This window comes from Argopecten irradians, chromosome 6 (genome assembly GCF_041381155.1).
Source record: "Argopecten irradians isolate NY chromosome 6, Ai_NY, whole genome shotgun sequence".
NCBI lineage: Eukaryota > Metazoa > Mollusca > Bivalvia > Pectinida > Pectinidae > Argopecten > Argopecten irradians.
In genome coordinates this window covers 992,292-1,004,963 of record NC_091139.1, presented here as the reverse complement: position 1 = coordinate 1,004,963, position 12,672 = coordinate 992,292, and the positions used below count along the sequence as shown (strand labels likewise).

Genomic DNA, 12,672 nt, shown 5'->3' with positions numbered 1-12,672 from the left:
ACAATATTGTTTAATTTCATTTTGTTTTCTGTTTTACCAAAATTAGCTGTAATGTTTACTTAAATTATTCCTATTAGGTACCTATGTATGGTACACTATAACATTTCTGTTATTTTCAATCATACATCGTTGCAATAAAATATAGTTTTGTTTTAATTTTATTAAAAAAACAAAAACAAAAAAAAACCATAATGTTAATCTCCTTGTTATTAAAGAATACAGCAATTCCCTCTAACGATTTTAATGAGAAATCTTAGTGCATTTTGTTTTTATAGATATACTAACATAGATTGAAGATCAAATAAGATTGTCTACGGGGATGCTTCCTGATCTGATACGACTGGTATGGTATTTTAAACATTTCAAATTTCTTCCACTCAAAATCACCCGTGATTGTTTTGCACGGAATTTTTGTTTTCATGTTTGCTTACTTCAAAATAGTATGTTTTAAGACAACATCACGTTTTTAATAGTACTGGTCATTATATGTATTAGAAAGGTAAAGTACGTTTTCAAAATCATAATTATTTGCATGTATTTTACCTTTACAAATTCCGTTGTCTTTGTCAGTTGATCCTTACAATTCATTGAACAGCTCTGTTCGCAATGAACGCCATACTTCTGAGCAACACAATCTGTTATACACAATCATCTTTTTACACAAGTAAATGTAATATATGTATCCCATTTACTGTCAGGTATGAGGTTTGCACGGAACTGTTTTTTATGATTATGTTTGCTTACCTCAAAATAGCATGTGTAAACCAACCAACTTCTGTCATTCATTTTAAATTCAATCATATTCAAATAGATTAAATATTATATATAGTTCTCTAAGTGCATTAAGGCTTTAATGTTTTTTTGAGAACCCTTTTGGCTTCCTTACTTATTTGTGTGTTTTGATTGATATGAATTTAATAATTTCAAAATTAAATTATATCTTCCAACTTCAGCCTGGTGCTTGTCTTCGATTTAAAGTTGATTAATACATTTAGTTTGTTTATTTATCAAATACAGTATTACTACAACTAATTGTTTTAAAAGGCACATACAATTATCCTTAATTAAACTTGTTTGCTCGTTTAACTAACGTCCTACTAACAAGTGTCATTTAAGGAAAGCTTCCAATGTATGCGATGAGTAGCAGGTGTGAAGTGTGAGGAGCGTGTTTTGGGAGACTGCGGTATGCTTGTGTTGTGTTTTCTGGTAGAATGGAACTGTTGTCTTTTTTATAATAGAATTAAAGTCTTACGTACCAGAACAGTCACCAATCTGCTGTCTACATTCCACACAGCCGCTTGGACATGGTACGCAGCAGTTTGTGCCGTAAAATCCCGTCTCACAACCTAAAGTATAATATTATTGTATCTTAATTTTGATTTCCGTGTTGTCAAAGAATACAGCAATTCCCGCTGTCGGTCTTGCAAGAAAATTCTTGGTGCATTTTGTTTTTATAAATATGCTGACATAGATTGAAGATCTAATAAGATTGTCCACGGTTATGCTTTCTGATCTGACACGACTGATATGGTATTTTAAGCATTCATATTTTTTTACTAAAAAAACACCACTAATAGTATTGCACGGAAGTTTTGCTTCCATGTTTGTTTATCTCAAAATAGCATGTTTTAAGATAAATATCACGTTTCTAATAGTACTGATCAGTATGTGTATTAGAAACTTTAAGTACTTTTTTTTCAAAATTATAATTATTTGCAAATCATTTACCTTTGCAAGTTCCGTTGTCTTTGTCACACAATTGATCCTTACAGTTCATAGAACAGCTCTGTTCACAGTGAACGCCATACTTCTCAGCAACACAATCTGTTATACACAATTATCTTTTTATACAAGTAAATATTTTTATATGGTATTTACAAATACGTATAATATTTGCCCGCAAGTGTTATTTTCATGATAATTATCACTTACCTCAAAATAGTATATGTAGTACTAAACATAGATATGCGTTTTCACAATTGTAATTATTTGCAATAATTCATAATTTGCATCATTATTCGTTATCTTTGTCACACATGTAAACAACTGATATGTTTTGTCCTTTATACTGGAGCGATAACCACTCATTATCATCTCAAGAAAACAGAGATATTTAGCACTTATTGAAATTCTGGTATCTATTTCACGGGAATTGGAATATGTTTATCAGTCTGACAGTCCAATTAAAGAATCATTTAATCAGTTAGAGCCACGCTCACTTCAATCTGCCGCTCCTTACCACTGCAGTTTCCATCTATATTCTCACACAATCTATCCAGGCAATTCAAGGGACATTCCATTTCACATTTAATTCCGTACTGCTGTGGAACACAATCTGAAAAATGAACAATGGGAATCAGAGCGTTTTAGGAAAGAATGGAAGATTCGGTTTTTTTCCTATATTCTATGGAAATTCTTCGAGTTTCTTTTCTAAAAATAATAATTGTAATCACTATGTTTTTAATTCATGAAATGTGTACTGGATAATTGAATTTATTTGCAAATGATTGAATATAATTATGTGTACAATCAAAATGTATAGGTTGTTATTGTTAAAATTAATGACTGCGCGAAAATGTCTTCCACTTATATAGTATTAAAGAGAAGATCGCAAATGGTATTCTGTGAGACATGTTTTTTTAGATAAGAATAAAAAGACGAATATCCATTCAGTTCACTGTAAACTGAGGAAAATATCACTCAATATGGCCATTATCTCTATACACTATACGGTATATCCTTGCATTTTGTACATCAATATTTTCGAATTAAACCAGTACTTTGGAACACAATATGTAAACTGACAATTAGAGGGGCTACAAGACTAATAAGCATTGTAATTAATTCGCGCCAGGTGCGCGCACCAACTGCAATAAGATTCAAAATATGTCCATTATGTCACACAAAATAAAATGTTAACAAAATATTTTGTATTATGAAATGAATGCTATTTGCAGAGAGCATATGTATATGGTACATGTTCATATCATTGGCCAGTGACAAGATAAATGTGAGGAAAATATAGAATAATGTTATTTCACTATTTTGATCGTTAAGGAATATTCAATTTTTTGTTAAAGTGATACAATTTCCCTCACTCCTTCATAGTAAAAACGTGAAAATGAACAATTCCTCACTTATTCTTGTATTCCTTATTACCATTCATCGGGGAATTTGGATTCATTGATGAGAGAATAGCATGATCTCGGTATTCTAATTTCAGCTTTACTGGCAAATACCATTCTGTTGCTAGTCTTCGAAATCTCGACGTATAAAGTTTATGTTGACAGCCTTTGTTGCTCACCGAGACAGTTTCCATTAGATTTGTCACAAAATCCATCCAAACAGTTTGATGAGCAATTCGTATCACATTTGCTGCCGTACCTCTGTGGATAACAATCTATTGAGAAAAGGAATACGAGTGATGAATGATACATCTCGTTTAATTTCCAGATATAGAGTCGAAATAGTCAGCAGTTGGGATAATTAGGAACATTAAACATTAAACCAATATTATTTTTGTAATAAGTGTCTTTCTCAAAATGCTTAGATTTCAAGATACTTAAAAACCTTACCGACTTCCATTTTCCATATACAAACATGAATTATTTGTAGCCATGCATATAGCTTTGCTAAAGTAATGCAAATGTTATAATCCAGCTATTGAATCAGTTTACAGATCGTATCGTCTCAGAGTTTTATTTATTTATATTAATAAGGACGTTAAGAAATAAGGACGTTAAGAAATCTTCCTATATAACAAAAGCGATGAACTAAAATGATATGAATGCAAATACAGGTTTCCACCGGCTCTAAATATACATACTCGTCGTAATAACACTGCTAAGATATTGTTTTATGCTACATTTAGATGATTGCTGTTGTACATCTAGGTGTTAAAACACTATTTAATTACACAGCTATATGACTGCATTATAGGGACATCTACATAACTAGTGCCGCCGAAGGATAACTTACAGAAACAGTCTCCTGTTGTAGCATTACAGTTACCGCCGAGACAATTTCCGGAACACACACTGTCACATTTACCATCACCATATCTTCCTACTGGACATCCTATGGAGGAAGAAAAAGGAAACATTGGTCGATGTTTGCAGGTAGTGAAGAGTCGTATCTATTTCTGTTTCGCTAATTGTCATATCTTGGTAAAAGGTTTGTATTTTTATCAAACTAAAATCAGTATAGTGTTTCTGCTGAAGGTTTTGCAATCATTACCTAATACACAAATGTATACTTATGTGTTTGAAGGTCAAATCCGGGATTAAGGTTAATGTTATTTTCGTATATTACTAAAAATACATAATACTCACCCCAAACCTGTACCTCGCATAACTCCAGAACAGCGTAATCATCATACCAGTCGTGACGTTTTTGGTTGTTTCTGTAGTTGTACACAGTCACGTACTGACATACATACGGGCACTGGTGAGTCACCACCATCTGTACTTCATCCCTCGTTGTGCTTATGTCTTCAAAACAGAGGACGCCATCTTGTGGAGAAGAGGTTGAGTTGGATACATAAAGTTGATAACCGGCAAATCGATGCGGATATTGAGCTTCAAAACAAAACAATGTATTTTGTAAAATACATTTTGATGATCAGACACTTTTTAGCCAAGATAATATTTTCACGGGTTAGGGAAAAGACATCCCACACGCGCTTGAAAATGACGTCATCGATACATGCGGAGAATGCTGTCGATAACGTCATTATTTTTTGCTGAATTCTTGTTTACAATCTTATGGGAGAAAAAATAATCAAACATGGGTCTGTCAAGTAGACAGGGATATATCAACATGAGTGAACGATTCTGGCCGTCAAAACTCGGTAAGCCTCATATTTTGGCTAGTGAACCCAAGACTGACCGAGGGTTTTTGGCCAAAATTGTTTAAGAGGGTTGAAATTTTCTCCCATTCTTTAACGAAACATTATGAAAATACAGTTACATATACACTATCGCTATACGTCAAAATTAATGACGTCGTCGATAATAATTACCGCATTCAATGATGACGTCACATCATTGTCTAGCGCGTGTGAGCTGTTTTTTCCCTAGCATTACCGCGGGATTAATATGATCTTTCTCTATTTTGAGAGGGCAGAGTTTTCCTGTCCTACTCTCTAGTTAAAAAATACAAATACGATAATTTTAGTTAACAAATCATATTCACCTCTGTAGTATATGGTGATAGCATTGATAGTCGTCAACTGGTCAAGATCCACCCGCCACCAGGCTGTTGTTGATCCTTTATGATCTGTGTGTGAACAGCAATTTGATTCCAGAGTTGTAGTGACACAATTATCCACTGCTCTGTCGGCTCCGTGTTGGTGATGATTGGTACTTTGGCTTGCTGATTTTTCCACAGCAACATTCCCTATGGGGTTATTTAAGGATTAACTTGAAAGTACTTTTTATGTTATGTAAATATATAACACAAAAATCTAAGTGTACTCTAAATAAACTGCATAGAAATATAATGAGTACAATCAGAATGTTGTATTATATCTAAATGAGATATACAAATATTTTCAAATTAATCCTTATAACTCAATATACTAAAGATATTTCTTCAATATCTAAAATCCACTTTTGTACTCTTTTGTCTATGAAATCATTACGCCTGATATCATTACGCCGTCATCTCAGCCAATCGACGCTACAAACGACGGCGCCTTTTTTTCCTTTTAAGTAATATATATTCTAATGAGCATGCTCGTTACAGGCAAAATTGAAATATATTACAATATGTGTTTTGATTTCAAGGTATATAACTTCACTAAAAGGCTTTTCATTATTAAAGTATAACTGGGAAATAAGTTTCGTAACTTTTTAGAGGTGCAAAAACATTAGCTTCAACAGCTATTCTGTAGTAATATATGATTTAAAAATGCTCCACCGCCGAAAGACCATACACGATGTTCATCATTTGAACAATAATTTGAAAATTAATCGTGTATATATATACGTCTAATTGACCATCATTGTATTTCATTTCAAATATCTTAATTATAGGTATCTATTTCTCTTATCAATGTGAAAACCGCCTAAACTGATTTCCCGTATCTATATCATCATATGCTACGTTTCCAATCGGTATTGGTGAAGTTTATAAATGTTAAATATATTTACATTTCGTATAAAATCTGGATGATATAATATGAACAAACTTCCATACAGATATATTAAAGGGACAATTCGCTCAGGCTAATTCTTTTACATAACCAAGAAGCAAAATATGGCATAAATGTATTGTTCTACATTTCTTATGAAACATATAACATAAAATATTGACAAATTCCACGTCATTGTTTAGTATTTCAATTAATATCGTTGAAATATCAAATCGTTGATCAATACGATTAAGTAGGTACAATATGGCCGCTGTACCCATGCATGAGCCAAAGTCACGCACGTTAAGCAAATAAACTACATAACCACTGAGAAGGTGATGAAATGGTTTTTAGGCAAGACAATTCACATAATAAGGTAAACACATTACTGTCAGAGCGATTTGAGCAGTTCTAGACAAAAGTTGCATTACTCTACGAGCAAGGGACAGGGTTTGGCATACAAGAAGTTCGACCACAATGTGTAATGGCGGACAGCGAGCGAGTTTGAACATCTACACACATGTCACAACCATGGGCTTTTCAGGCATATCACAGTAAAACCGAATAATCTAATTTCCATTAGAACTGGTTTTTTTCGAAATATGTACAAATTTTAATGTTCTCTTAGACTGAATTGTCCCTTTAAATTCATATGACAACCACTGGCTACTCATTATTTCAGTGTAAGCAGTTTATATTTACACTTGAGGGGTATTTCAGATATAGGTTTGCATAAGGGTAAATTACCTAATTATATTTTTTTCCAGTACCAAAGATGAAATATAACATAGAAATATACTTTAGTAAAACTTAGATTTCGTCTCTTTATTAAACAGAAGAAATATAATCTGGCTTGGATGTGAAGTTTCCATCTACTGAGATAATCATGTGACGTCATATATATATATATATTATAACGTCAGAACCACCATTGATGTCATGATCACAATATAGTGTTATTACACGCTTGTGCCTTACGATATTTATGACATGACCGTATGACATGACTAGACTGGCTATAGATAGCTATGTGATAAATAGATATGGACATTAGCTGAAAAGTAAATTTTGAAGACTAGATCAAGATATAATATTTCTGCACCACTAATCAGAATTATACATATGCAATATGCAGAATATATATATATATATATTATATGGACATCTTTGCTTCAGATGTTAACACTGGTATATATAAATAAAACTAAGCTTCAATTACATTGTACTGCTGAAATTTTAAGGCTGAACACTATTTAAACTACATACTAATAAATAACTAAAATAGTGATTTGATTTGAATGCATAGTTGAGAAAATGAGATTTAGAAAAGTCATCAAAATATTTCATAAAATGTGAAGGCATAGAAACAGTAATTTCACTATATTTGTTCATTGGAAAAACAATTAAATCTTTTGATACATAATTCTTAAAGCCCTATGATAAGATTTCTTGTAAATTATGATTGATTGATTAATCATTTAATGATTCAGTGAAATGTCTCAAAACATTTTGATGAAACATGCTAAAATATGTACCAATAACTGATCAAAACACATGACTGGGGTCAATCAATGTCACTTTTACCATACAGTGACCTGCCCCGCTTGACCCGAGCAGAAAAGAGTTGGATGATGGCTTTACGGTAGAATTCATTCAATTTTGTAACCATGGATTTCCAAAGATCACAATCAAAGTATATTCTCTCAATAAATGCAGGTTTACACAGGGTCCACACAACAAAATCACAACACTTGTGCCCTCTTATATCCATTTGGTCTAGTATCTGGAAGTAATATGCATATGCACGTTTCAGTATCATACTGCCATCTTCCTTTAATTCACAGAAGAAATTTTGATCCTTGGCACAGTCCAGAGGTGAAATACTTCTCCACTTATCTGAGCGGGGCATTTCACTTCCATTAAACCATAGGAGTTTCCTTCCTCACTTAGATCAAACACTAGTCCATCAGGACTTGCAACTAGATAAATTGGGTTAATTATCAAACCACACTGATACACTTAAAGTCTGGAACATGTCTTTTCTTTGTATTTGTGTACATCCTACGAGCAGCAGGCTCGTGGTCCCGTCCCAATTTCACAAATCTGTTGTCAAATGATATGTATCCACAAAGTACTTTCACCAAATTATCTGGTGGGGTTGTTTCTTTTCTGTTGAAAACGCTGCCTAAATTGGAACTGGTTATTCGACCTTGTCGCTGTTCACACCAAACCACACTGTTACTCTGTCCTCTGCTTCCCTTCTCAGTTTGGTCACAATCTTCCTTGGAAACGGTGATCAAAAAACTCTTTGAAGGCCTGTATTACGTCACTGCTTTCAATATCAATATGGTGAAGATACATAAAATTCAGTTGGGATGGAATTGATAGGATCTGTGGTTTCTGACTTGTTTTTTTTTTCAAAATTAGAAATTTAATTAAAAATCCAGCCTTTGAATTACACAACATGAATTTTTCTCTAAGTCGTTCAACGTTCAATGATGATGTGAATGCCTTTTTGATGCAAGTGTTACCGGTTTTGAGGAATCTTCTGCAACTGATCTTTTGGACTCAGCTTTCTCTTGCGTGGGTTATTCCATGCGCACTTTGTAGAGGTAGATGATAATAATTCATTCTTCTTATTATCTGTTATGTCCACTAAAGCATGTAATAAGGCACCAATATGGTTACAGGCTTCTCAAAGACTACAATGGAAATTAACCCAATAAAGAATTGTATACATATTTATGCCAACATGAACCATATAAACGACATTTTATTTTAATAGATCCTCTCCCTGGTGGTTTAAATATAATTTAGTTAATCAAATTAGATAAAATTAAATTACAAAGTATTTGCTTAATTGGAAATCTGATTTTCTGAATAAATTATATATATATATAATTAATATAACCTGATGTACATATTAATGCTATTATTAACATTAAGTTTATAATTTTAAACAATCTAATTAATTATATACCACACATATATATTTCTCTAAATAGGTGACAGTTTCAGTGCTTGTAACAGGTCGAGAACACCGCATATTAGTAACAGTCCGGTAAAACGACTTGTGAATATCTAGTATGTATCTCGCATATTTAAGAAATTTTACTTACCTAGCTGTACAGGTGTAATCTGCAGAGTAAACATGTCCGGTTACTTTGGAAAGGCAGGCCCATACAACGTAATGCGGGTGTCCTTTCTTGTTTGCTTTTGGGAGTGAAGGTAGGACTTTGCATTTAACCAAACAATGAGAGCAATCGTCACTAACTGGATGGTACATGATTGAATGGACGTGTCGGTCCAGGAAAAACACATCGCTCTTCATTTGACGTCTTGCTTTCTTGGTTAGCACTAGCTAATTGTAGACATCGCTATCTGAAAAGTTCGGTATGAGACTTACATCACTGTTCCATCCTTTCAAAGTGGAAATATCTGGAATAGCCTCGCCTAATGGGGTCGTATGAAGTTTTTCCTCTGTACGAGCATTTCGAAGAGTATCAACTGGCAATAAACCCAAAACTTTAATCCATTTTGCTCTTACTACCAGATTTCTTTTTTTGCCGGAAACAAACTGTCCAAATCTTTTCAAATATTCCTTCAAATATGTGGTCTTGAATCTGTACAAATCTTCGTCTTATGCATACGTTGACTCCATGTTGTTTACATTTCTATTTGACAGATGGGTGGTATAGTCCGCGGAAGTAGGTAAAGCTGCGCCCCCTGTCGGCGGTCAGGAACGGTAACTCACGTTATCGAATCGTGCTATAAGAACTACACTAGGGACTGGAATGTTTTGAAATAAATGCTTATTAGGGATCCTAAGAGAGTATAGTATCTTAATACCCAAGTAGTCTTTATACAGAAGTGTAGGCTAAGACAGGTTTAACTGCGTGTTTATATATTATAATGTCAGAAGGTTTATTAACCAAAACACTGATAATCCACATGTACAAAGAAATCATATAAATGCACACTTAAAGCTGACAATGCAAGTTAAAAAGCATGCGTTTGAGATTTTAGAAATATAAAGAAATAAAATGAAAAATATTTCATATTTCATAACTGTCTGAGACATCCTCTATTATGACAGTGTCGTCTCCAAGAAAGATAGTCTCGATTAAATCATTTCAAACTTGCATTGTCACTTTAAGGTGTCTGCCGATATGGTGACGTAACTTCATAATGATAACAAACTTTTAAACTATCCCTTGAGATGGCTGTGATTTTATTAAAAGAGCACAATAATTCGCAGTATATGAATTGTAGCGCGCATGTAATCAACTCAAAATCGATATACACATTATATTATTGCAGTAAATAAAAATTATCGAACCTGTTTTATTTAACAAAACGAGTTTATCAAACACTCTGTCCTTTATCATGAGACTTCATCAATGCAATATGATTGTATTGTAATATGAACTGGACCGATTTTCATTGACTGCCAGTAAGGAAATTTCTCTCTCATAACTATTTCAAAATTACGGAAATCATAGTAGTAAAATTGCAATAAAACGTCGAGGTATGAGAGAAAAATACTCTTTCATATGTGGATATGAAGGATAGGGATATTCTACACTCGAGATCACAAAATGTTGTAAAACACTCGGCAAGCCTTGGGTTTTAGAATTTGTGACCCTCGGGAAGAATATCCCTATCCTTCATATCCACATATGTCAGAATAGTTGCGCATCCTGAAAACAATTGCAGTCTAGGCATATCACGATATGTAATTATGTGATCAAAGTTATGCTGAAATTATTAATAAATCACAAGATGTTCTATAAAACTCGTCTCGAAAACTTTTAACGTTTACTGGACGTCATGTTTTCAGGTTATTTAAAATAGATAGTTATACATTCTAGAACTGTTGTGTTATTGCATTAGGTCCTGTTCGTTCGTATGACCGAAGCAGTTACAGAAATGACTTTCTTTTCACCATTACCACCATTGAAAAGTTTTGAGCTTCCTATTTTACTTTAAAACAACAATATTAAAACTAATTAATTGGGTCCCGAAAAACGTGTACGGCATATGAAATTGCGTATCCACTAAAAGCAAAACAAATCATCTTGTATTATTTTTGTGTTAATTAGACATATATATATATATAAATGAGTAACTTCCAATTATAGTTCAAATGATGAGCATCGATTATGCTCTGTTGGCTGTTGAGAATCTTTAAGATTAAAAAATAAAATTATCAGTTTCATCCAAAACCACCTCTGTTACAAACGTAAACATGTATGTTCGCACAGTTTTCATTTCACTGGAAAACTGACTAAAGAAATCCATGATATATGTTTGCATTATATCAGTATCGCTCACACTGTTTCGCAGAAGTTTGTATTCATCATCAATAAAACTGTAGTCTATTTCCGAGAGAAGAAGAAAAACATTTACCATACATAGAAGTCATGTGTTTGGTTCTGCAATTGACAGTTTTGGGAAATAATCAAGTCATATGATTCGTACTGACATTAGAATTTACATTTTGTAGATTACATAATATAAGCACAGAATACTTACGTTCAGATCTTATTATTGTACAAATACAAAGTAAGATCAGCATCACCTCTCTTCCCAACAGCCTCCTTACCTTCGCCATTTTGACTTTGATAATTTTATTCGCCGACAAGGAAGCATCCTGGGCACATTTTAATGTCATAGTATTAAATTACTCGGACAAAGCCCCGGTGTCCAATATATAGGAACATCTGACCGGAAAGATTTATTACTGCTTGATAGCTAAAGAAAATCTCTCTTACATATATAAATAACGTTTTAACACAAAGATTCTGTAAAAGTCAAGATACATTTTGCCGATTAAAATTTTTACGTGATTAAATTATTAGATACGGTTTCAAAACCGGTTTTCCTGGATGCAATACAGGTATGTATGCAGTTTTATGATTCTTAAGCTTTAACAAAACTGGTTTTTGGATGGAAAATTAATTTACCAACGGAAAAAAGATACTGTCTACCAAGGAACACGGTAATCTAAATAAGAGGAATTATGTATAATATGTGTTTGCATAGTAAAACACCTCCTGCGAGACGATGATGAATAATGAACGAATAATTCATAAATAATTCATGAATCATTCATAAATATTCATGATGTCATGAATACTATCTCGCAAGGGACGTTTGTAACGAACATCTAGAGATCAACAAAATCACTTCGTTATACACATGTTATAGATATAACGAATAAACTTGACGAAGAACAAAACTACTTAATGTTATAACCATGGATTTTTTGAAAACATGTTCATTATCAACCATGTTTACTGTAAATATGTTGTTTCAAAGGCGTAGGAAGCGGAGGGGGGAGAGGGGGTGGCATGGGGGAAGGGGCAACTGCACCCCCCCCCCCCCCCTGCTGCACCCCCCCCCCGTTCCCCAGGACGGGGGGCAAACATGTCTTTCTGCCCCTCCCCCCCCCCCATTTTCGCCGACTGAAATTTTCTAAAAATGCTTATTTGAAAGAAAAAAAGGGTCCTGCACATTTTTCGTATTTCATTCTAGAA

General features: G+C 33.5%; 1 protein-coding gene across 1 annotated transcript; it reads right to left on the bottom strand.

The window, feature by feature from the left end:
- Positions 1-2,152: 2,152 nt before the first annotated feature.
- On the bottom strand, positions 2,153-11,747 carry LOC138326144 (uncharacterized). The gene is made up of 6 exons (XM_069272273.1): positions 11,739-11,747; positions 8,199-8,415; positions 5,194-5,397; positions 4,332-4,577; positions 3,979-4,077; positions 2,153-2,335 (listed from the first exon to the last, which is right to left on the bottom strand). The coding sequence occupies exons 1-6, from the start codon at positions 11,745-11,747 to the stop codon at positions 2,196-2,198; spliced, it is 915 nt and encodes a 304-aa protein (XP_069128374.1). The 3' UTR covers positions 2,153-2,195.
- Between the last annotated feature and the right edge of the window lie 925 nt (positions 11,748-12,672).